Source organism: Acipenser ruthenus, chromosome 15 (assembly GCF_902713425.1).
Source record: "Acipenser ruthenus chromosome 15, fAciRut3.2 maternal haplotype, whole genome shotgun sequence".
Classification (NCBI taxonomy): Eukaryota; Metazoa; Chordata; class Actinopteri; order Acipenseriformes; family Acipenseridae; genus Acipenser; species Acipenser ruthenus.
In genome coordinates this window covers 26340113-26365985 of record NC_081203.1, presented here as the reverse complement: position 1 = coordinate 26365985, position 25873 = coordinate 26340113, and the positions used below count along the sequence as shown (strand labels likewise).

The following is a 25873-nucleotide window of genomic DNA, read 5'->3' as shown; positions in this document are numbered from 1 at the left end:
TATTATTATTAGTAGTAGTAGTAGTAGTAGTAGTTGTAGTACTAGTATTATTAGTATTTTTATTATTACTATCACAGTAGATGTTAGGTCCTAGCTTTAGCTCTTCATAGGCTGCTTTTCTGGTATAAAGCAAATTGTTTCAAAACTTGCAGATAAGCGCAATAAAATCTATGTGAAAATTGTGAAAAAAAACCCCAGAAAATAGTGGTTTCACTGCAGGTGTACAAATAAAAACTGAAAAATGAATCAGTGATATCTCGATCTTGTTAGAATTTGTGTTGTTTTAATTTTTAAAAAAAATGTAATTCAACAGGAGAAGTGGTAGATTTTAGTTTTCCATTTTCTGTTTATAAATATGACAGTCAGCTCAGGCAAAAGCAGTTGTTGTTTTACCATGAGTTAGAGATTGTGGGACTATGCAGAGGTTGTAATAGGGATTTGTAACTCAACTACAAAGAGAACATGCTGTAAAAAACCATTAGCCTACAGTACAAAAATAATACAAATAATAACATCTGCAATACGTTATTAATAGGCTGTATGTATTGGTTTCTAACTGCAACTTTATGGTTAGTTTCCTGTTTTCATGAATGCTTCTTACACTTTGTGTAATTGTATAAATACAATATCAATCAAGTATCTTATTGGCATTGTAATGAACCAGTGTGATTACTTATTTTGTTCACAAGCTACCAAATGTATTTTTAACTACAGCACAATCTCAAGTGGGTAGTTTACTTACAGATTGTTGAGACATGGCAATTGATTGTCAACACTGTTTTTTTGTCCATTACTGGTGGTCTTAACTCACTAGTGACTTCTACTGGCAGGGTTCAAACTAGATTTCATATACAGCAAGGTTGAAAAGAATATAATTGATTCCTCTGACAACCACTTACCTCATTACCAAGAAGGAGAATCTTATTTATGGAATGATCAATATATTGAAACCCACAACCTCAAAAGTAATGTCATAACTTACTTATTATAAGGCTCCTGGATGGCTATATTTGAAAACACATTTAAGTCACATTAAGGGAATGCCATATACACAATAAAGTAATTCCATTGGAAACCATTCATAAGTGTGATAGATTAGTTGATAGCGCTTTTATGATTTAATCACTGATTCCATTTTGAAATATATAAGGACTAGATAGAGTTCCTCACATTTTCAGGTTTATTTGTATATAACAGTGCTACGACATCACCGTGACGGACATTACAGCGACTGCCTATAACAGCGCTACGACATCACCACGCCGAACTACAATTGAATTCCCAGAAGACTCTGCAAAGTTCACAAACACGTCACTTACCAGGAACTCCCCCCGCCCCCCTCAGTATGCAGGTTTTAATATGACCTAGCAGTGTCAGTAAAATTCGTATTGCACAATTGCAAAGCAGTTGCATTCCAGGTTTTACTACCAGCCCCCCATCCAATTTCTCAGAGCGTCCATTTCTCAAGGAAGAAATAAACAGTGGTGGTTGTTCCGCTATTTTGGCCCCAAAACTGCCTTTGGTGTATTTCTTTTGTCTGCCGCCACCCCAATAGGTAGAAACGTTCGTTTGCCCGTTTGGCAGAGCACCTAAAAATGTAATCCTGTAAGGTGCTAGAGAATAGACTTATACCGTGTCTGTGTGTATATAGTGGTCATGCAAAGTTTACAAACCCTAGTTTATGGAAGTGTAACACCCTAAAATTAATGTTGAATACATGTATATAGTACATGTGTTTATTTGTGGTAAATATATGTAGATGGTACATTCCTAAAATCCCCCTATTCTTCTGTTTTCTAATATAAAGAAAGTTCCAAAACAAAAAACTGTCAGTTCAACTTGTTACAGTTACGCACTGCTTTGTTTGTGTTGTGCTCATGTAGCCCTGAATAAACATATTTTCAAAGAAACAAGAAATCACCATTTAATGTGTGCAGCAGAAGCATACATTGGGATACTTTTGACAAACAACTGTGGATATTGGCAATAATAATAATAATAATAATAATAATAATAATAATAATAATAATAATAATAATAATAATAATAATGACTATGTGCCCAGCAAATACATAAAGGGGAATTATTTGACTACAACATTTTAATTTCAGACAACAAAAGCGTCATGCTAGAAAGAAAACAGTGGGTTCAGTAGGGAGGGATACTTGCTCTTATTAGGACTGAAGTCATTGTATTTTGTATCTTGCTCTTAATTGTACTGTAATTCTTGATATGTATTTTTGGTATATAACTGTAAGTCGCCCTGGGTAAGGGCGCCTGCTAAGAAATAAATAATAATAATAATAATAATAATAATAATAATAATAATAATAATAATAATAATAATACGCCAGGGCAGAGAAGCAAGGACAACAACAGCAGTGACCTTTTACGAGGCTGGTGAGTTGACTCTGTGGTGAACCCCGCTCTGACCGCGTAGTGTGTCCGAGTTCCTGGTAAGTGACACGTTTGTGAACTTCGCAAAGTCTTCTGGGAATTGTAGTTTGACGCTGTGAAGTCGTAGAGCTGTTATGGGCAGTCGCTGTAATGGCCGGCGCGGTAATGGCCCCTCCGCGGTCTCGGATTAACTGTTATGTCATGTAACCATTTAGTTAGCCATCTTTTGTACTTTTGTAGTAAATAATATGTGATTGTTCACTGCTCCTGTTGTCTTTTCAAGCCTCCTTGGAAACGAGATGTAAATTGCAATGTGTTCTCATCCTGTTTCAATAATGTAGAACTGAATTTAATCAATTGGTTTTTTTCTCACACAGCAATGTCAAATCGATGCTGAATGCCCTTTTTATAATTATATAGCACATCTAAAACATAAAGGGAAAACATTTCAGAAGCAAGTTAAAAAGGCCTTGATTACAACGGAAAACATGTTTTGAAATTGTATTAAATCTTACACTGACTGAGCAACCTTTGCAAAAGATTTTAATAACTGCATAAACAAAGCACAAGAAACAGAAAAGTTAACTGTATAATTAGAAAGAATTAAAAGCAAACCCTAAGCGTTACACGTTAGAGCTGCTGTTCCTTTATTTTTTCAGGTGTTAGGTTTCATCTTTGTTTGTGAACAATCTGGGATGTACAATGTGCGGGACTACTGTTATAAGCTGCAGAGAGGTGGACTTCTATGGAAAGACAGAAATGATTAAGGAATAAAAAAGCACTGTTCTTCTGAACTATGCTTTAGAAATACGGAAAGAAACTAAACGTTCTTTGACAAATATTTCAGCTAGAATTCTTTCTCTAAAGGTCATACAATTAGGTGCTATTATTTCACTGGAAACCAGAGTAAGATTGGGAGGCATATGGTAGGTCAGTGCATGTCTTTGGTCAGAAGACCAAGTTGCCCCTGGCTTGTTTCAGACCTGAGAAAATCCCTTGACAACTCTATTGATCATGGTAACACCCCTCCGGCTACTTGCTCTACATACATAAAACAACATTAAAGATTACACATCATTATAAAGTGTACACAGTAAAGAGGTTGGGGTGCACTATCCAGTGAATAAAGACTAACATGGATGGAACCAGAGGCTTCTTTTGCACCCCTTTGGATTATATGCAAGTAAATGTCATAAATATCACCCTTATGACCTCCGAGTGGTTCCTGTAGCCCCTGCCTGAAGTATATTGCTCGGATGATTGGAACAATCACTCCTACATATTGCTGTGAGTATTAGTGTATCTAGTACTGACAATGGTGCTTTATCCAGCCTTGTTTCTATACAGAATCCTTTTGTGAGCCAGAACATCCTTAGTTTTGTGGTTTTGTCTGCACCATACAGAAAGGAGGCTTACAATTAGGCTTTAATTAGAGATATTCCATCTATCTTGCAGGTTTTTGAAGGCTGGAACGGCTTGAGAAAACAATATGTCTCATGAATGCACATTTCTTTTTTGTGTGTGTACATTATTAGTGCATTGGGAAATCAGCGCACATTGGAAAACATCAACGCATATTGGAATACATTTAAAATGTTATTGTCACAAAGAAATAAATGCAACACGGCTGTTATCAAATACATGATTTGCCACCTGGTCCCCTAATGCATCTTCTCCTTTGATCACTGAAGAAAGAAAGAAAGAAAGAAAGAAAGAAAGAACCTGTTGAAGTTCACTGTATATGAGTGGCATAGTAAAATGTTATCAAGTATAGAAAGACTTCTAACATGTGAAAAAATCCCTTGCAGGTTTATGGAAGTGAGATAAGTAGTTTTTATTAGGGTGCAGTCAATGTAAGCTCCAGGCTGCCTGTTCTCAGTTTCCTCCTGTGCCTTGTGGATACAATTGTGAGTTCAGTTACATTCCCCTCATCTTCTAGAATACAGACTCTGTTTTTTATTCAAATACTTAAAGCTCCGGGGAATGACGAAGATGCAGCAATTAGTAAAGTAAGAGCACTTTATAAATACACTGGTGAAAAAAAGACCCTTCTGGTGGGTTCCTTTACTGAATAAAACGAGAAGACAAGCTTTGTCTCAACCTAGAACCCCCTTATCATTACTAAGGCTCAAAAGAGACATTATTGGCTTTCACTGAAGGTGTATACAACCAGTAGCTGGTTGTAGGTCATATTCTCTAGTATAGAGAAGTGATGCCTTTAGTGCTTTGTGTAATGTTCCATTTGCTTTTGAAATAGTAGCAGTGAGTCTTAGCTAAGCAAAAGGCACCAATGACAAACAATCCTAAGAATCTAAAGCTTTGACTGTGTGTTTGCCTAGGAGGAGAACACAACTTTTTTTCTCTAATATGTTTATAAGTCTATTTAGTTTCCTTGGATTTAGCTATTTATCCCATGGATGACATGAAACACATAAAATAATAGCAAAGGATGAAGAAGGAATTGTTTAGACACTTCAGCCATTTTTTAGTGCATCATTGACAAAGCCATATTTTCATTCCACGGTTTAAAAAAAAAAAAAACTAAGCTCAGTTATTGCTTTAAATCATCGGGGGGGAAAAGTAAAGAAGAATCACTCAGTATATATATATATATATATATATATATATATATATATATATATATATATATATATATATATATATATATATACTCAGTATTGTATATAAGAGTATTTCTTGTATTAATGTTATGGCAAACCAAAAATAAATTTGCAAATGTTTTCCATTGGTATGCATTATGGTAATGTGCATGAATGTGAAACACAGGCAATGAAGCATGGTTTGATTTAACATGGAATGCACTCAGAGTGTGAATAAGAATTTAAATAGTCTTGACTTTGTGGAATGGTAAGGTGATAGGATTAAGCAAATACCTTTATAATAAGTGTACATGAGGGTTCATTATTGCAGGATACAGAATAATTTGCAATGTTTGTCTTTGCATTTCAAGTCATCAATAAGATACACCAAATATATAATGAAATACTTTATAAGGTGGGAATGAATAGACTGCACTATTGGAACTATATTTTGTAACCCTTGATCCTAGTAGTCCTATATTAATAACTATGTATGTTGTTACACCAATAGACTCCACTACTGTGTATACTGTGAACTGCTTTTATTATTATTATTATTATTATTATTATTATTATTATTATACTTTGTTTTATTTTATAATACATAATATACATGTATGCTGATGGGAACAACACACTTATTATATTGGTGTTATTCTTTAATGAAATTGGTCATATTTCATTAAAGAAAAAAAAGCTATAAAGAAACTGTCAATGGTGTCCCTAAGCTGTCCTGTTCTTGTGCTCTTATCTTATGACAAAGGAATTCACAACATTATAACATAACAGCAGATTCAATTAGTCTTTGGAGACAGGTTAATTGATTGTCCTTCACTAAGTTTAAATACTCTAGGCTTTGGATGCCCAAGCATTGATTTACACTGACATAGAATAGAAGAGCAGTTACTTTGCAATATTATTTTTCTTTGTACAGAACCTAGTAATGTATTTTGATATTATTTAGACATTATTTAATACCAACACGCTGACTAAAAGTAATACTAAAATATCTCTTTTAAAACTGCAGCATTAAAAAAATATGAAATGCATGCGCGCTGGACTAACTGTAACAGCTGAATGGATTTATTTTTGTGAAAGGAAAATAAAAGTGTTATTTCTTTAGCACTGGTATTAATAAGCAATCTATAATGGTAACCAAGACTGTTTTTTTCACTAGTTTTACAAGATTAATGGTGCAATGCTCGCCATTTCTCTCTTTAAAAAGTAAAACAAATGTAATTGTTGATTTATCAATATAGTTATCAACTGTTTAGGTAAAATGACAATCTAAACAATGGGTTTTCTTGCTTTTAATGAATATTTCTCTGTATTGAACTAAGTGAGCCCATATTTCAATGATGTCATCTAAATAGTGATGGATCTAAGTACTTCTGTTTAGATCATTAGCATACATCCTTTTGTGTACCAGGATTATGATAACTCCATTAATGTATGACTAAATGGGTATTCATTTTCAGTCTACTTCCATTAACTTGATGGGTGTAATTCTCAAAGATTACTCTTGCATTTATATTTCTGAATGAAGGAAACCACATTACAAAATCAGTGAGAGGCAGCAAACCAAAAGTTTGTTGTTTGTTGTTAGTTTAATGTTTTATGCTTTCAGAGAAAACCATGCGATTATAATTTAATGAGAATGTATATTGTTAGATTAGTTAATGTAATAATACACAAAAGCACCCAACCCCACTTAATCTACTTTTTTAAACTGTGGGAATATTTGTTATATTGTATAGCTCCCAAACAGGGGCCCATTTCACAAAAGCAACTTTGACCTAACCAGCATTGCAAGAGCATTGTAAGTGCAAAGTTTGCAAACTGCAGTGTTTCCCGAACACCACAGTGCATTACAACCTCCATGAACATGTTAAGATTACTCCAGATCACTCGTGAACTCAAGTAGTAGTTCAAGAGCGACTGGAGTTACGATGCTGTTCGGGAAACTCTGCAGTTTGCAAACGTTGCATTTACGTCGGTCTTACGATGCTAGTTAGGTTAAAGCTGCTTTTGGGAAACGAGTCCCTCTTTGATTCAGTAATTTTTTTTTTCAAGAATAAGTGTGTAGCTTTTGGTGATGTCAGTCATTTGTCTTGAATCCATACAGCAAAGTCACCTCCATAACTGGTACTTACATGCATTTCATTTGAACAATTTGACCATGTAGTTAAAGTAATTTATGACACCTGTTTGAACTTTATTAGAAAAATGTGTTTACTTACATAAATACTTTTTTTTTTTTAAATTTACAATTTTGTGCAATCTTGCTATTCAAACTAGTTAATATTACCTGTTAAATTCAGCATGAATACTCCTGGCTGACTGCAATAATCAACATTGTACTATCTATTTATAATCTTCCTTTCCCTAATGCAACAGCATATTCATGTCATATCTCTTAGCCTCCTATGCAGTTGTTTCTGACTCCCATGAGGTAGTGTACCAATTACATTTTTAAAACTTTGACATTTTGAAAAAAAAGAAAAATATGTACGTAGGTGTCTGATGGAGTCTTACCCTGAAGTCTTGTTCACAAAGGAATTTTAGTTTGCCCTTGTTAGCTCATAACAGCACAAGATAGTTGTCTGACATTTTGCCTGCTGGCAAAGTTGGAAGAGTTGTCAGCAGGAAATGACAAACTGTTAATAAGTGGTGGTAATATATTTATATAATGATTGTCTAAGAAAATGAGTCTCGTTTTCTGTTCCGATAGCCCTTGAGGCAGTACACTGTATATCTGTGCAAAGACATAAAAAGGTGGCTGGAAATCTAACAAGCACAGTAACTAATCTCGATGTGTTTAACAACCAGCTCAAGGAAAAAAGTAGTTAACTGGGAGCCATAATGGAGTAATTTGTAGCATCTCACATTTTATGTTATTGGACACTAGTCTGCTGAATCAAAAACTTTTGTTTGTGGCCTAATTCTTTAGTCACCCGCTAATAATTTTCTATAACAGAGCCATGCTTGTATAGCGAGATGGTGGTCCTAAGCCACCAGAGTACTCTGAAGTATAGTGATGTTCAAGTACAACACTGTGTTTATGTACTCCCCAAAGTGTATCAAAGCTCAGATCCACAGAAATAAAAGAAAAGTCAAACAAAACAAGCATTAGACTGCGTAAAATAAAGTATGGACAAGGCAAACAGGTGAGGCATTGTTTAGGTGGCTGAGGTAGATCAATAGCTGAGCTTGCAAGCCAGGAATCCTGCCTGCTTTCCTCTGGCACTGGGCAGATCATCTTACAGTCTGTAGACAGACTGTCGCCTAAACTCAACTGACAGACAACCTACTTCACCCCTGCAAAAAAAAAAAAAAAAAATTATACCCATCTTCTTTCTTTGCGGCTCACTAGGAAAAAGGTGAAAGATTCCACATTTTAAAAGCATTTTGTTTTTCTGGAGTGGAACATGACAATGAAAAGCTGTTTGCTTTAAAGTTTAACGATACGATTCAAGTGGTATTTGTTTTGTCATTTGAGAATAATCCATATAGCTCTTTACTTATGCTTTCAATGGAGGTGGGTGATGAAAAGACACTGTTTGAATAATTATATGCAATCTGATTTTGGAGTAATTAGTTTCAGATAAAAAAAAAATGTGAGAGTCATATTTGGATTCCTGCAGATTCATGTGACACATTGATAAAATTTCTAACAAATCATTCAGGTGTTTAACAAATTACTTAGAGTCTGTGAACACATGACATGAATGTATATAAAAAAATAACCTCTATTTGAAATGTTCCAAGAGTCACCTGAGATTTCATAAATGAAACAAGCAAATTATACCCTGTGAGCTTGAAACATTTTGTAAATAAACTCGATATATTAAGACAGAAAATAAATAACTTGGATAAAGTAAACAGGAGACACAAATATACATCAGTTAATTTATTTGAAATTTATATTTATGCCATTTTGCAAGAACCTTCCCATTTCGCTGTAAAACAAACGACAATATTTAGCACTGAGAATGGGTGTATTTTAAAGGGGTTAAAGGTTATCTTGATTTAACGAGGCTGTTCAGATGCTGAGCCAAATGAGTGCAAGTGTGCTTTTCCTTTATGTGAGGGTTCATGTCAAAGCTAGATTGTGACCTTTTTTTTCTTTTTGATCATTCCCTTTTAGCGGTGGAAATGTAATTTACCTGTCAGATTCAGAGCTTTGATAAAATATGCATGTTCATTTCCATGGACAGGTATTCCCAATGCAGGTCACCAAGAACAAATGAAATACTCTCTCGAAGGACTCCTTGTACAGACAACAGGAACATAAAAAAACCATGAAATGTCCATATTTAAGGTCATTTAATCGGCTTTTCAAATTCATTTTTCTGTGACAGACATTGGACCCCCATGCAAATGAGATTAAATATTTAAATTCTACAGATAGGCCTATCTTTTATTAATAATAATAATAATAATAATAATAATAAAAGTTTAAATAAATATAGAAAATAAAACTTCAGCGCGATGTGAGCCCTATTTTTCTAACAGAAATACATTTTAAAAATTACAATTGTCAAGAAAGTTTTCTATTTTGTTTCACAAATACATATGTATTTTTTTCCCCCAATATTGCTTACTGTGTTAGACGGTAGTTGAAAAGAAACAATTCCAGCACTGTCATACCATAGATTGTAGAGATTTGTAAATGTATTGTATTCCCATGAGCCCCTTCATGTTTTCACTACAAGCCCGCAGATGTGAAAATGTTGCAGGAGAGATAAGCTTAAAATCTTCCATGAAGGTCTAGAAGAAGTTTTCAAACATTTATTGCAGGAATAGAAACATAATTACAATTACAAGCAAACTCACACACACTTCATTTATTTAAAAAAATGAGAATATTTTTTTCTGCGGACAGTTTGTGTTTCTGTACATACCATGTGCATGTCGGTGTGTTTTATGTATTTACGTCATAAAGAGTAGCTGTTACAGGGAGAACACTTTAGGATAACAAAGATAGTCCCCCCAAAAAAGAGGTTATAACAGCCAATAAGAAATGGTGAGTATTTTTTTTATTACAATAATGTCTCATTAAAGGAGTGCAACAGATATTTCACCGCATCTTACATGCTTACTAAACGATATGTCAAATTATTTCTGAAAGCGACCAATTAATTAAAGCTTGATAGAATAGATGGAATATTCAGGACATAAATGACACCAGCATTTCACATTTAATGCCGGTATTGGAACATGCTGTTTATATTATATTAAGATACTGGATAGCTGTCATGGAAATAAGTCTGAACTGTATGAAGCTGCTATTCAAGTCATGTGATTTACAATTACCAGCAATGTTGTCCCACGTATAGGCCTACAAAAACATCATCTTATACATGATATTCTAAACTTTCACAAACCACAAGGGTTTTCACGTTAACAAATACAAGCACTTGCAGTAACAACATATACATGCAGAATTTACAGACATAATGCAATGGTTTTTTTTTTTGCTGAAATAGGACAGTTCCATTTTGCTGTATTGCCACACATAGGGTCTGCACATAAAGAAAGAAGAAAATACAAATTAGGTTTGATAAACACAATTACAGTTTAACATTTAAGACACTTTTAGTAACTTAAATGCATAGGAGTTTGTGATTATGTTTGTCATACTTACATTTATTTCACAACATCCTAGTTATTATTATTTTATTTTTTTGGTCTTTTGTTTTATGTTTCTGTTCATATCAGGAATGCTCCATTTCATGTGTCAGTTCCTTCTGGTGTATATTAGCACAAAATACAGGCCCATGTTTGACACTGTGTCACTGTGCGTCATGTTACATGGAGAAACACAGCTTTTATAGTTTCTGTATTTCATATTGCCTACTCAGCTGAACAAACACCCATACAAATAATAATAATAATAATAATAATAATAATAATAATAATAATAATAATAATAATAATAATAATAATAATAATAATAGCCAACATTGAAGGTAAAAAAAATCAAAATCTTCCAATGGCTAATAAAATGATTTGTTAAGCGCTCTCTCTCTCTCTCTCTCTCTCTCTCTCTCTCTCTCTCTCTCTCTCTCTCTCTCTCTCTCTCTCTCTCTCTCTCTCTCTCTATATATATATATATATATATATATATATATATATATAATCACTTTTTTCTGCACTCTGTAGCCTTTGGTGCTGTATTTATTCTCAGTACTAGTAATACAAAATTAATACAAAATGTGATTTCAGGCTTTGACTTTATGAATTCCAACCCTTAACTCTAGTACAGTTTTCTGAAAGAAAAAAAAAGTTATATAAATTACTGTTTTGGCTTCTTCAAACTAAAACGAAAATATAATATTTGACATTCACACCTCTCTACACTAAAATGTTTTACTCAGTGTTTTAAGATTGGATTTACATATATCACTATATAAACATATAATTTGATTTTCACAATCAAAAATAAAATTAAAAATGCATACTCATACCCATGGAGCATTATAATGCAATATAGGATTATATATATATATATATATATATATATATATATATATATATATATATATATATATATATATATATATGTCATTTTCATTTTCACTGTCCTAAAATATATTATGCATCTTTTTAAATTGGCCAGATATACTTTATAATAGTCTGTAATGAACTGTTTTTAGACCCTAGTTTTCCACAAAGACGTACATTTGAACCTGGGGATCTACTAAAAAGCTTAGGCCCCATTTAGCCCCTTTTCTCCTTGAATTGAAGATTTTAAGAAAATCGTTCTTTCTCCTTAAAAAGATGTTTAACGAAAGCATTTCACTGGACGAGAATGTCTCATGTTTACACTCCAGTTAAAAAACAATGCTATTGAATAACACACCATTTTGTACAACGACTGTTATGATGTTTGTAGTATTTGTTATGTGCCGTGACCAGCACTCAATTCGTTATTGTGTCCCGCCTCTGACAACCTCACTTGGGCTCGCAGCAACAGACCTACGAGGTGTCATTCTGATCATTCCCTCAGACAACTCCCACAAAAACACAAGGCTAAGACGTTGTCCACTTCGCACCTCATCTAAACGCGTCTAAATATCCGCATCATGTTAAATTTAAGAACCCTCTCTCAGTCGCCACAGGCTCAGTCAACATGACGTGTAAAAGAGAAGAAACTCACCTTCTTAGGGTCAGTGGTTGCTGAATATAAGTTTTCAGAAGCGGACTGATTTGTTTTCAGTTGGGATAAACGAACCTTGCAATAAACGTTTCCTCTTTGAAACTGCCAAACGGGTATTACAAAAAAATAATAATAATAATAAAAAAAATAATAAAAAAAATAAAAATGAAATACATTAACAATGAGGCATGTTTAGCTCTTAGTGTGTGGGGATATGTTTAAAAATCGTATGTCAACAACAACAACAACAACAACAACAACAACAACAACAACAACAACAACAACAATAATAATAATAATAATAATAATAATAATAATAATAATAATAATAATAATAGAGCGTCCGAGCTTTTGTTTACATTAATTACACCAATGCTATGTATTTTTGACTGTATTATTAATTTAGTATTGTTTGTTAGGAAAAGTTTAAAACTGAGACTCCATTTTAAAGATTTGTTTGCAGTTGATACGCTACATTGATACATTAGTCTGTATTTATACTATGCTCATTTTAGGGGAGTCTGAATTATTGAATTTGCTCATTTATTTCAATTTGTATTTATCTTTAATTTGTGTTAGCAGAATAAGTCCTTTCTTTTGTAATCTATGATTATGATTTGTAAACATTTGTTATATACTTATTAAATACTTTAAAGTAGCAAAAGCACATTCTATACAAATTAGATATGCAAATATTGTAAAAATAATACCTGCTGCATTATAATTGTGTTTTATTTTAAACAATAGAGCCTATTACATATCAACATAACAGCTAAACGTGTAATCTTTGCGACATTCAGTTTAAAAGCCAAATGCATGTACTGTGCATTTAGGGCCCTATTCTCAATTGGTTTCCGCGCTATTTACGCGCTGGAAGAAGGGCTTCTTCCAGACTACAAATAGCGCGTAAACCAAATGAGAATAGGGCCCTTAATTACTTTAAATGTTTTCTGTGTGACGTGTTTAAGTCTGGTAATGTTTGGCATAAGACGATTTTTCTAAAACAGTTTACCGTTACACTTATGTAACGCGCCTATTTAAAACTTTGATACCGCGTGCATTGATTTTGTATAAACTAAACGCATCGTAGGCCTATTCAAGTTTCAAGAAATGGCAATGCACAGCATAATGTGTGTTTTAAAACAGTAGTAATAGCCTATTACAAGAAATGCCTAAACTTATTATACAAACAATTCGGCTAGAAGTCAATTCTCTCATCCGTTTAAACAACTTCTTGTCCTCTACTGTTTGCTTAGTATGTAGTAGGGCCTATTCATCCACTTTAGTTTTTAGTTTTAGTTTTACATAAGCTATTTGTAACCTTCATTTTAGTATATAAGTATTTGTACCATGTGCAAAATAACTTATTATAAAATTAGCAATATATATATATATAGCTTATATTTTAAAACTGCATGGATAGTTCTGCTATTGTCACCAAAACATCAAGTGCACATTTAAACAGATTTTAAAGTGGTCATTTGATCTCTGCCGTCTGTCAAAATTTTCAGCACTAAACAGAATTTGTTGTCCCCGCCTATTTTAAAGTTGGAAACATTCTATAACCCCTTTCTTCTCTATAACAAGATATTGCTGTGAGAATTCCCATTGGAGTAAACAGTTGAAACTAAAACTAAAAAATACAGATTGTCTGAAAATAATCATGAGCGGAAGTCTCTGAATTACTGCGCACGCTCCAATAGTGTACCGCTTTCGTGCATCTGCATTGAATTGAATGAACTAACAAACAAATAAACAAACACATACTTGTGGAAATGAAGTAACATATAAGCCTACTCATTAAAGATTTAAATGATAATGGTGGTAGTGCAAATCTGATAGCGGGAGTAGAAACCCAGAACCAAAAAGTGATTTAAATTGCATTTTATAAATCATTCATGGGAACACAAAAATGTACTTATGCCATGTGTATTTATTTATTTGTTTATCAAGGTCAATCGCTCATATCTGCCATCACAAATATCATCAGTATAAAGTCAGTATATTAATAGCTCGAAGCATGTGTCTAGCCATGCTTTATGTCATTTATATCACGCGCCTGGCCACCCTTTTAATTTGGGGGTACACAGTATTAAATCTACATTTTGCGAGCGGCCATAGCTAAGATGGGATCAATGTTGATATTAAAATAAAAAGTCACAACGCCGCCCAATTGCTTGGCATTAAAACAAACATGCAACGCGCAGCACAAAGGCGATTTTGCGGCTTCTCTAGGGGGTGTGTCATTTTAACGTGGTTTAAAAGCACATTAATTCAAGCGTTGTTGAACCCGCATTAGGTCCTTTTCCGATACAACGCTGATGATTCACGTTAAAAAACAATAACAAAACATATACATTACATATAAAATAAGCATTATATCATACCAAAAACTACACCAAACACAAAAAAACAGACTATACAAGTGTAAACGACACAATTGATTTCGGTACTTGTATTGCGTTTTTAATCTAATCCTACCCCTCTACTGGCAAGACTGTATTGGCAATTTTGTGGGGTCCCGACCAAATCTCTATTGCATATAATGATGTGGTCTACAATCTGAAAACAGTCAATTTGTAAGTCTTGTCTAAGATCACTGTGCCGTCTGGCATCATGTCCGTGATTTTTCTTTTCTGAGTTTTTGTTATTGTGCAAATACGCACATGTCCCATGGGTATGATACATCTGCAGTAAAATACTTGTTTACACAATGGAGAGCAAAACTGACATTAATCCTTGAATTACAGGGTAGCCTATACGTGGACAGTACTCCCACTGTACAACGAGTTCAAATAGTTTGTCACTTTTTTTTCAAGGTATACTGTATTTTAAAACAGCCGTCTCTATAAATCAGCAGCACTGTGTACTTTTATTTCAGTAAAACTTAGTCGGATTCGTGGAAATTGTAACTTCAGTTCCCTCCCAAAAGGTCAAAAATCCCGGTGTTAAATCTCTCCACCCATTTTGAAGCGCCTTAAATTTCAAGAATTGTTTGATTTGATGCTGCGTAAGAGAAACCACAAACTGAAAAGCTGCACCAGTTTAGCAGCATCTTATATTTAATAAGCCCCCTAGTTTGAAGCAAGGCATATGCCTAATCATTATACATAACAAAGTTATGAGGAAAACGTTATTGTTGTATGCTTCTGTATTGGCCTGATTATTGTAACATACTTTGTAGAATTGCATATCTCTTTGGAAATCAATAAAATAAAATGTAACAAAATAAAATAAAAATAAAGCTGGTTTGTAATACTGTTCAATAGAGCGCCTGAATTGTAGCATCTTAAACGGGAGAACATGGAATATTATACACACACATCGTTCTAACACCATTTGCTCATCCATCTTCCTTATGACAAATTGCACTGCAAACACCAGTTCCTTATCAGCCAGTTAAACTACTGTATAAATCTCACTCACAAATCTCCTGTGAGACGGTCAACGCACATTCTTATGTGCAATAAACAAACAGAAAACAACACTTTATGACTTGCAGAATATCAATGTCTTCTTATCAACGGATCATAAAAAAGATGTATGTGTTAACTTGGCCTGTGTTTAAGTACCATAGCGGCTTCCCCGATCACCTTTTTGTTCCACCTGATGCGTGGCTAAACCAGACTCTAAAAATAAAGAAGATCACACTCACTTTAAGAAAATATTGTTATTTTTCTATAATTGGGACAATTGGACTCCCGCGTGTAAGATCTGTGGTTTTATGGAAAGGGAAGGACAATGGGACTGACACCACTTTGCACTTTAACAATCTGATTTCATCAGCGTACAAGTTGTTTGCTTAACCCGTCAGCTCGGTGCATCCAGTCGCGCGCTTACACTCATTACAACGATTATTCACGACCTGTCGAGTGTTTTCTAGTTCATTCACACGAAAACCTTAGCTCCAGTATCCTGCCCAGAATACTACGAATCAGGTCCCCACTTATGAAGTAGCCTACATGTTTTCTTGAAAAAAACTTTTAAAAGCACACGTAGGCTAACATTTTGTGTCCAATATACACCTATATGCATTGTACATATGCGCGTATATAACAGACATATCTATCCTGATATTTGCTTTGCTCTGTTTATATGCTACCTCACTATCTTTCAAGTACTTGCTACTGAATATTTAAAAATGATACTGTAATGTGTTAATCAATATTAAAAGGAAGTTAAATGCTTTCTGAAAGCTTGTTAATCTCATCCTAAGTGATGTATAACATACGGTACCCGGAGATGTAATAAAATAATGTTCTTATGTTCTTTCTTAATACAGAAAGCAGAGTAAATATTTCAGTATTTCAGATTGTTTCGGTAATTATGTTCTGTGTGCGTGTGCCAGATACTGCTGCTGCTGTGTTGTGATGTGTTACTAAATGCTTTTTTTTTTTTTTTTTTTTTTCAAATGGGCAAACAGAACATGATATTTCACTTGCATTTACAAACTTGAGCTTATAGGTTCATATACTTCAAATAATATATACAAAGATCAAATAGTAATTAAAAACTAAACATTGATCAAATTTCACCATTCTTGAAATAAGTTCTTCGTTCCAAGATTTGTTGAGTTATCATTCATTTGTTTGCTAAATACTGTCCATTAGGAGTAGCTTCTATTTTATTTGGTGTCAATGCGTAAATATGTACACATCTGTTAAGGGTTAAGGGTTGGCATAAAAATGTAATTTATCAAGTCAATAACACGTGAAGTTGAAGGCTACGGGTATTAGTTTCTTTAATTCTTTAACTTTTCTGTAAAATACACGGTACACTGTAAAACAAAATACGACACATTCACCTTAATATTGACTTATTAAAACTGTATTTGTAGATTAATTCTAGCGTATTATTAAAGGTACATCTTTTTTTTTTAATATGTTACACTAATACTGAACAGCTTTTACCGTAAAAAAAATAAATAAATAAATAAATAAAAACATGCCAATATTAAGCTAAATGTACTGTATACGGTATTTTTGTATAGTCTATGCTTATTCCCTATACATCATGCAGTCTAGTAAATAATATAGTTTTATTACTGAACTGAGTTAAATAAAAAACTACTTTTAAATCATTTCTTATAGGCTACCGTAAAAACAAACAGAGTATACAAGCGTGTATACTCACCACATTGTATAGCACTTGACAAAAGTATATCGCTATGCTTAATCAAATATTGTAACTACATTCTGAACATTTTCAAACCATGGATTTTTAAAAATTTATTATTTCAAATCATCTCAAGTAATTCATATTTGAAATCTTAATACTCCTTCATTATAATGTTTTAAACACAATGTAGCAGAGGGAGAGGGAGAGAGAGAGAGAGAGAGAGAGAGAGAGAGAGAGAGAGAGAGAGAGAGAGAGAGAGAGAGAGAGAGAGAGAGAGAGAGGGGGGGGGGGGGGGGTCCATTATATGAATTTGAAAGACCAAATAAATACATAAACCATACACCAAACCAATATAAATAAACAACCACTATTCACATTTATAGGCCTATAGTTAATATATTTTGTAATGTGTCATGAATTCGTTGAACATATGTCAGTCCAGGATTTAAACGGCATTCTAACTATATTGTCTGTTGCATGAAAGCCTATGGCAGCTATGTGGAAAATATGTACACTGTAAAAAAAAAAAAAAAAAAAAAAAAAAAAAAGTATTTTTTTCTGTAAATGTATTTAATATTGACTTAATAAAACTGTATTGTAGATTAATAGTGTATATTTCCGTATTATTAAAGGTACATCATTCTTTGGAAAGTATTTTACACTAATATTGAACAACTTTTACCATAATTAAAAAAAGAAAATTCAAAAAACATTTCAATATTTAGTTAAATATGCCCTAAGAATAAGATATGCAGTGTACATTTGAGAGTTTTCTGTGAACATTTTGAGAGCTTTCTTTTGGCGACGTCTCATTTTTTAAAAAATAAAAGGTTAAATAAAAGTATGGACTAATTCACTACACGTGGAGGTAAATCTGGCCATTTATCTGTCCCCTTAAGGGTGGAAGCAAGTCCACGTTGTCTGAAAAACGGAGTCTAGTCAAGACAAATAGTACATGTTGACAGACAACGGAACAGAATATATTCCTACTGTAAGGTTAGAGCGCCCTCATTCTACAGCATTTATATTTTATCCACCCAAATTTGAGAAAACAGAAACTGTGTTTGGGCAAACATTGCACATTTCGGCAACACCATGGTTATGATTACATCCTTTATTGTTGAGTCGTAGATTTTATTTTTCGTTATTTTTATTTTTGCATGTTTCCAGTTACATGCGCAGTACTGCGTTAAATGGATGACTTAAGGCGACCAGTTATAATGCACTAAAATACCAGCTTAGCGAAACTGGCCCAAAATATTTAAAGTAGTAAGTATTTAATTTAATACAATATCTTTCTGTACGATGCATTGTGATGTATTAATACTGAATAAAAGTAAAGATGAATCCAGGTTGTAATGCGTATTAACAATACTACTGTTTACTCATCCAAAGTGCCCTGGTGTTCATAGCGTGCAAGGCTGGCCGATTTACTCACGCAATGCTACATTTTCAAACAGCAATTACACAATGCACTAGCCCAAACCAAGTGTGTTTAAAAGGAATTCAAGCCAAAAAAAGACTTTGTTTCACAACATTCACAAGATATTTAATTCTACACCAAGGCGCGTTTTATCCAATGATAAATGATTTATTGCACGCTATCATAATTTATTAAAAGCACATACCAAAAATATAACAACATATTCTATTCACATTTATTTAATCACTGATATTACATTTTAGCCAAGCTATTATTATTATTATTATTATTATTATTATTATTATTATTATTATTATTATTATTATTATTATTATTATATAGTGAGTTTGGTCATACAAATTTGAAAAGCGCAAAATCAGTTCATATTGTATAATTACAGCAACACGATTCTGTGACAAAACAAAGGATAACGCTTTTATCTGTTAGTACTGGGACTATTTCCTTGTGCTAACGTTCATTATTATTATTATTATTTATTTCTTAGCAGACGCCCTTATCCAGGGCGACTTACAATTGTTACAAGTTACCACATTATACATTATTTCACATTATACAGATATCACATTATTTTACATACAATTACCCATTTATACAGTTGGGTTTTTACTAGAGCAATCTAGGTAAAGTACTTTGCTCAAGGGTACAACAGCAGTGTCCCCCACTGGGGATTGAACCCACAACCCTCCGGTCAAGAGTCCAGAGCCCTAACCACTACTCCAAAAAATGTATATACTTGTGAAATTACAGTCATGCTGCTATTTAATGCAACAGCTTATTTTACCATCAAATATAGATTTTGTTTGCAAATGAAATCTGGGAAATTCACAACATACCTCTTATATGTATGCGCAATAAGGCAAACGATCCAATAAGCACAATAAGCATACCAAATGTCCTATTTGAATGATGTACTGTATCAAAACGCACATTTCAAATAGAATTAAAATAAAACAAGAACACAATTATAAAATGAGTATTTAATCTAAAATTCACCATAGTCAAGGCCTGCTTCAGATGTGGATTTGTTACAACCCATAGAGATAGATAGATAGATAGATAGATAGACAGATAGATAGATAGATAGATAGATAGATAGCTATACACACAACATTACCCTTTGAATCTGTTTATTATACAAGATATGTACTGTTTAATTTGCCTATTCAAATTCAGATTTTGACCTTTAATTGTTTACTCTGTTAATACAATATCTTGTTTCTTCGTTTTGGCATCGGTAACTGCATTTTCACCTTTGCACCTACCTAGGGATGGTTGAGCGGGCATCAGACCACGATTTCTTGCTGCAGAGTGCCATCTGTTTGCAGGCTCGAGATCAGATGAGAGATGGTTCTCCAGTAAGGTGGGAATGTGAAGGGACCACGCCCTCTGGGTACAGTCCCACTAACCAAGAGGCAGAGCCACAGACAACCCTAAAACCTCTAATGATTTACACCTTAACCTTTCGCTAACCCACATTCGACCCTAAAACACTCGCGTACATTAGGATGTATTTCCAATGTAATCTCTTACTCTGCTTAATCTAAATGTTTTGCACTTTCAGTTGACTTTTTATACAAAGCATATTTTTCAGGAAACTATTTTTTTTTCTCATAAATATTGTCACCCAAATGACAGAACGACATTATTGTAATAAAGCAATATGTTGCATGCGCTTTTGCGCCTGTATAGTAACATTGGTGTGTATACGGGGTTACACACAAGTAAAATGTAATCTTTTTTTTTAAATTAAATTCACCTGCAGATTTGGGACACTGTCAGACAGCAGCGTTTGTATGGTTAAATTGATGGTGGAATTACATTTGTCCTGGAGGCGCATTGGTTTTTGAATTTTAGAAATTCTGCACAATGTCTGATAAAGCAAAAGAACAGAAGAGTCTACCAAATAACAATTATAAAAAATAATATCCTCAAAAATTAAACACACGTGTAAAGGCAGGTTGTTAATGTGCTGTAATAATAATAATAATAATAATAATAATAATAATAATAATAATAATAATAATAATAATAATAAAAGCCAACACTGAAGGTAAAAAAAAAAATATCTAAATTTTCCAATGGCTAATAAAATGATTTGTTAAGCTCAATATATATATATGTGTGTGTGTGTGTGTGTGTGTGTGTGTGTGTGTGTGTGTGTGTGTGTGTGTGTGTGTGTGTGTGTGTGTGTGTGTGTACTGAATGTACTGATAGAAGAGGAAATGAATAATCGTCCTTTAAAATGGGTTTTAAAGTTAAACTACGGTTAACACAATACATTTAGAAATCTAGATGGATTTTGTGAACTTAGAGAGCAGGTTGTGTCACCTAAAACGTTCCCCATGCCTTAATATACAATTGCAACCAACGGCCTTTTTGTTCATTTACTGCATGACTTTCAGTAAACGGGAAACAGTCATAGCATTTTGAAACACGTCTATTGCTAACAATGATTCAGTTTTGGTTTCTACCTATTATTATTTAGCATACATTTCGAATGGTCGTAGACACAAATTTTACTATTTTCTTTCATGCTAGCAATATAAAAATACAATAGAAGTTTACACTGGTACACATCTGTATGTATTGTGAAACTGTGTCTCTTCAATAATACATAACCCTAGTTCACGCATGCGGGGACTGAATCCGCACACATGCTTTCGTATCTCTTCTTTTTTAATACCCTGGTGTTGTCTAAAATGAAATATCAGTAGGTATAGTAGATGGACACGCATCGTGTCAAATATTTATATTTGCAATTGGTTAAAAATAAGAAAAAGAAGGAAAGCAATAATTGCATTGTCATTATTATTTGATTTAGGCAAACCACTCTCCTTTGGCGGATGGGGAGGGGTAGCGGGTTATACAAAACGTATAAAATGTAGGACTGTTAAGTCATTTTCTTCAGGGGAATATTAGTGAATTTGCTTTGTTCAAACACCGTGCTTTAGTGGTATTTTCGTGGATAATTCTACTGTCCGCTGCTTTGGTCTTGTTTGGAGTCACCCCATTTAACATTTGGACGATAACATCTTGAGGAGGGATATTCATTTCCAAAGACCTATTGTGAAAGGCAGCGAGGTTATTGCATTACCTTAGAACACATTAAACACAATGCCGCTGTTAGAAATGAGCAAATCACCCCTCACAAAGTGTTCTATAAAATACATTTTGAAACTAAATGTCTTTTTTTCTTTCTTTCTTTTGAAATCGCAGAATAACACATTCCTCAACTGCGCCTAATTCTATCCAACGTGCATTTAAATCAGTAACCTTGCACGCTTAAAAAAACATCTAAAATTAACTTGTAAAATAAACTGCAACGGACGTGTTAACGTGATGTAATGTATATAAAGGTCGTGCAATACGCTGTGGGCTATGCAATGTTCTAAAATGCATTTAAATCAACGTTTTGCTTCTTAAAATTTGAAATAACTTAGAAGGCTTGAAGTAATTTATAAATGAAAATATTTTCTGACGATAGGGTCTAAAACAGTAAAATCAAATTGAGGTTCCAGTTCAGAAAAAAAAAAAGAAAAAATCGAACGGATATGAGAAAATCCTAAATTAAAATGGATACAGTAACTGAGGACAATGCGTATGAAATACATTGAACACACGTGTTTATTTATTTTTAATTACGTGTTTGTTAAATTATTGGAACAAACTGATATTTCAAATCACAATTACAAATATAGTCTAAAATGTTTTTAGATTGAAAAAATATATATTAATAATAGTTTTAATACACAACACATGAACATTAAGCCGTTTCGCATTCTATATTGTTTTTAAGATTTATATTTACCATGACAACGCGATATTATATTTATATAAAGCTCCCACTGTAAAGAATTAGATAAAAACACATACCTAAGCCGTTTAATTATTAATTTAACACATGGTAATAATTTCAATTTTATTTTTTTCGGTAAAAAATAAAATAAAATAAAATAAATCGCAATGTATCCCTATCGTGGAAATAACTTGATACAATACTTAAGCATATAAAAATATTATTTTAAAATAATATATTAAGTACTTTCTGGGTTTAGTACAGCATGCGAGCGACAGAATCACATCTAAACACTATTTGTGTTTAATACTGACAAGGATTACCACTTGAAGGTCAAGGCCTAGTCAAATCTTGGTCAAAGGATCATGCAGCAACCCAAGGTAAGCATACAACATTGCAGACTGTAGAACCCTTTCAATTGTACGCTTTGTAAAAAAGACAAGTTTTTCAGCATATATGAACGTAACCTATTTTTTTATTATTATTTTTCGGTAAACATTTTTTAAGCGACAAACACGGGCATATGACCACAATATCACAATCATGAATTTTAAAGACGACATTAACAATCACTCAAGAATTTCATGAGGCATTTACTCAACACGGGTTACACGTTCGCAAAGTTTACCTATACGTACAATAGGTATTAACATTTCACTAATTACAAAAAGAATGTGATCTTTTTAGTGACCACATACATTAAAATATGCACACAACACAAAAACTAAAGGCAATCATTGATTTTGTCCCCTTCTGATAGTTGTTTTTCTGTCAGGCAGTGCTGCAAAATGGACTAATACTCGTGTATTCAAGGAGTGCATTTCTAACCCGTTCTTTGGTCCAAAACAAAGGGGGGAAAAATAAACCAAATATTTTTAAAGAAAGGGACAAAATAATAAATAGCCAAAGGGTGGGGTGAGGGCATTATTTCTGTTCAATCTCTCTTTTTGTTCATAACACAAATTACATCTTTTTTTTTTTTTTAAAATAACTAAAACATAATTAGTACGTCATTTCTCAAAAATCTGAAACCACCAGCAAACCCATGACAATTTATAATACTGCAAACATCGGAAGCTGGTGATTTAAGTGATGGTAATAAACTTGTTATATTAAAATTAAGTAAAACTGCAGTCACTATAAATACACATTCTACAATAGTTTTACTGCCATCCCAATAATCTCGTTTCTCCCCCACATTGCGCATTAAACAATCCTATAGAGACTTGACAGGTGTGTACAGAAAATGGGGAACTTGAATAAAAAATACCTGGACTTCTTTTTTTTCTGCTTTACATATTTTTACAATGCAAATGTGTGTAAAATGTTCACTTACAGTCTGATCCAGTTTGTTAGTGTATAAGAGGGTTTGAAGTAGACCCCTGACTGTGATGTGGGAAGTAATCAGAAAGTCCTCCAGAAAGGCCTGTAGTGAAACTTGGCAAAGAGGGTCTTAAAGACTCACAGGCGAGAGATGAAGGAGCCTGTGGAGACGTGGAGGAGGCTGCCCTGGCCGTCATTGAAGTGCTGCTTTGAGAAGTCATTGAAGGGTGTGGGACATGAGGGAAAAAGTAACTTGCCTGTCCTGATAAAAGATTTACTGAACAAGGGTTTAAGGAATACGTGCCTGAGCAGGGCACTGATAAACCACATGGCACGGAGGCAGCCAAGGCTGCTGCTGTGAGGTGATGAGTGGCATAAGGAATGTCTCCATTTACAAGTCTATCTACACTTAGCCCATTTGTGGCAGAAAACGAGTGGTTGTTTCCCAAAGTGCTCTGAGTCAATAACGAGCTGTAAGACATTGGGTGGCTAGGGTAAGCAGCGGTCGTCCCATTGTAACTCAAAGCACTGCTGGCCCGGGGATGATGGAGCGAAAGGAAAGGAGACATTGGCCAGTACAAGGAACCGGCCCTATCCATAAATGTCAGACCCGTAGAAGTAAGGCGAGCTCCCCGTTTAAAAGCCAGTTTGGCTCTAGAGGTTGTCGATCTCCTACGAAGTTTTCCAGTTGTGCCACCTATGAACACATCGTCGCTAGAAGGGTCCAGCATCCAGTAGTTCCCTTTACCGGGGTCGTCGTAGTGTCTTGGAACTTTTACAAAACATTTGTTCAGGCTCAGGTTGTGTCTGATGGAGTTTTGCCAGCCCTGTTTGTTTTCTCTATAATAAGGGAAATTTTTCATTATAAATTCGTAGATGCCATTAAGTGTCAATCGTTTCTCCGGGCTTTGTCTAATAGCCATCATGATTAAAGCGTTGTAGCTGAAAGGTGGTTTTTCATATTTGCCATTTTTCTTTTCCCCGTCTTTACCACCGTCCCCTTCTTTGCACTCCACTTTTTTCTCTTCCTGCTTTTCCTTTTCTTCCGAGCAAGGTAACTCGGGCGAACTATTTTCATTCGTATTGTCAATGTTCTCGGGCTTTGAGTCCTGCACCGGGTTGGGCAAAAGATGTTTCTCGTGTTCTTCGGGGGCTGATCTGTGGTGGTTGTCACTTTGGACGGCTTCAGGCACCAGGCTGTTTATACTGAACGATGATTTAGGAATCATTTTCACTTCTTTCCTTTCTCCCATATCCAACATCACACATAAGTAAAATAGCAACAGCAGCAGCACAGTTGGACCTCAATCTCATCCGCTGGCAACTCCTGTAGTAAAAAAAAACAACTACTTCATGTTCTCTAAAAACACGTCGATAAGAGACAGCAGCTACAATTAATTACGGAGCCACAGACACTAGACTGTAAAAAAATTGGTTGAACCTTTTCAGTCAACAGCCAACCAGAGTACTAGAAGTACTGAAGCGTCTGCTCCTCTTTCAGCCAATCACCGCGGTTTGAGCGCGCAAGGATACACAGGGTTCACCAAAGCGCTGCAAAGAAAGCCCATCCCAACAACAAAGATTCTCGTTTCCTGTACAAATCCGACTAAGCAAATAAATCACATCGCCTCCATCCATCGCACTGTATTGGATAATTCTAGTCTGGTGCGTCAATATTTTTTCTTATTGTTTAAAGTTTGTTTATACCTACTTGGAAAAACACAAGAGGCGAACGGAAAGCTTGTGGAAGAAGAGAGGTACTACTTTATGTCTCCAAACCGGGTTCCATTTTTTGATAAGAGTTTACAAATATTTAGAACATTTAAAAGACACATTTAAACGATTAAAACAAAAATTCTACTGTGTGAAAATGAGTATAAACGTAAAGTGTTACGCACAATACGTAATAAAGTTAAAAAGTACAGTGTATTACTATTTTTTTTCCTAAGTGTTGAAGTAGGCCTTGTTGAATTCCTGTCTGCATAATATCTGTCTTTCCCTCTTTTATTTTTTATTGTCATATGTATAGTATA

General features: G+C 34.0%; 1 protein-coding gene across 2 annotated transcripts; it reads right to left on the bottom strand.

Annotated features, from left to right (window-relative positions):
- Nucleotides 1-6700: 6700 nt before the first annotated feature.
- Nucleotides 6701-25283, bottom strand: LOC117418845 (forkhead box protein G1-like). Of its 2 annotated transcripts, none has more exons than XR_009307401.1 (2): nt 19984-20618; nt 6701-10522 (listed from the first exon to the last, which is right to left on the bottom strand). XR_009307401.1 is itself a non-coding variant. In XM_058987638.1 (2 exons), the coding sequence occupies exon 1, from the start codon at nt 25100-25102 to the stop codon at nt 23870-23872; it is 1233 nt and encodes a 410-aa protein (XP_058843621.1). In that variant the 5' UTR covers nt 25103-25283; the 3' UTR covers nt 7033-10522; nt 23854-23869. The 2 variants fall into 2 exon arrangements, 1 of the variants encoding a protein (XP_058843621.1); XM_058987638.1 differs by lacking the exon at nt 19984-20618 and adding an exon at nt 23854-25283 and having other exon boundaries at nt 7033-10522.
- Between the last annotated feature and the right edge of the window lie 590 nt (nt 25284-25873).

Bases quoted from the DNA above. Each gene is read 5' to 3' on its own strand.
- LOC117418845 (XM_058987638.1), bottom strand. From the start codon at position 25,102: ATGTTGGATATGGGAGAAAGGAAAGAAGTGAAAATGATTCCTAAATCA.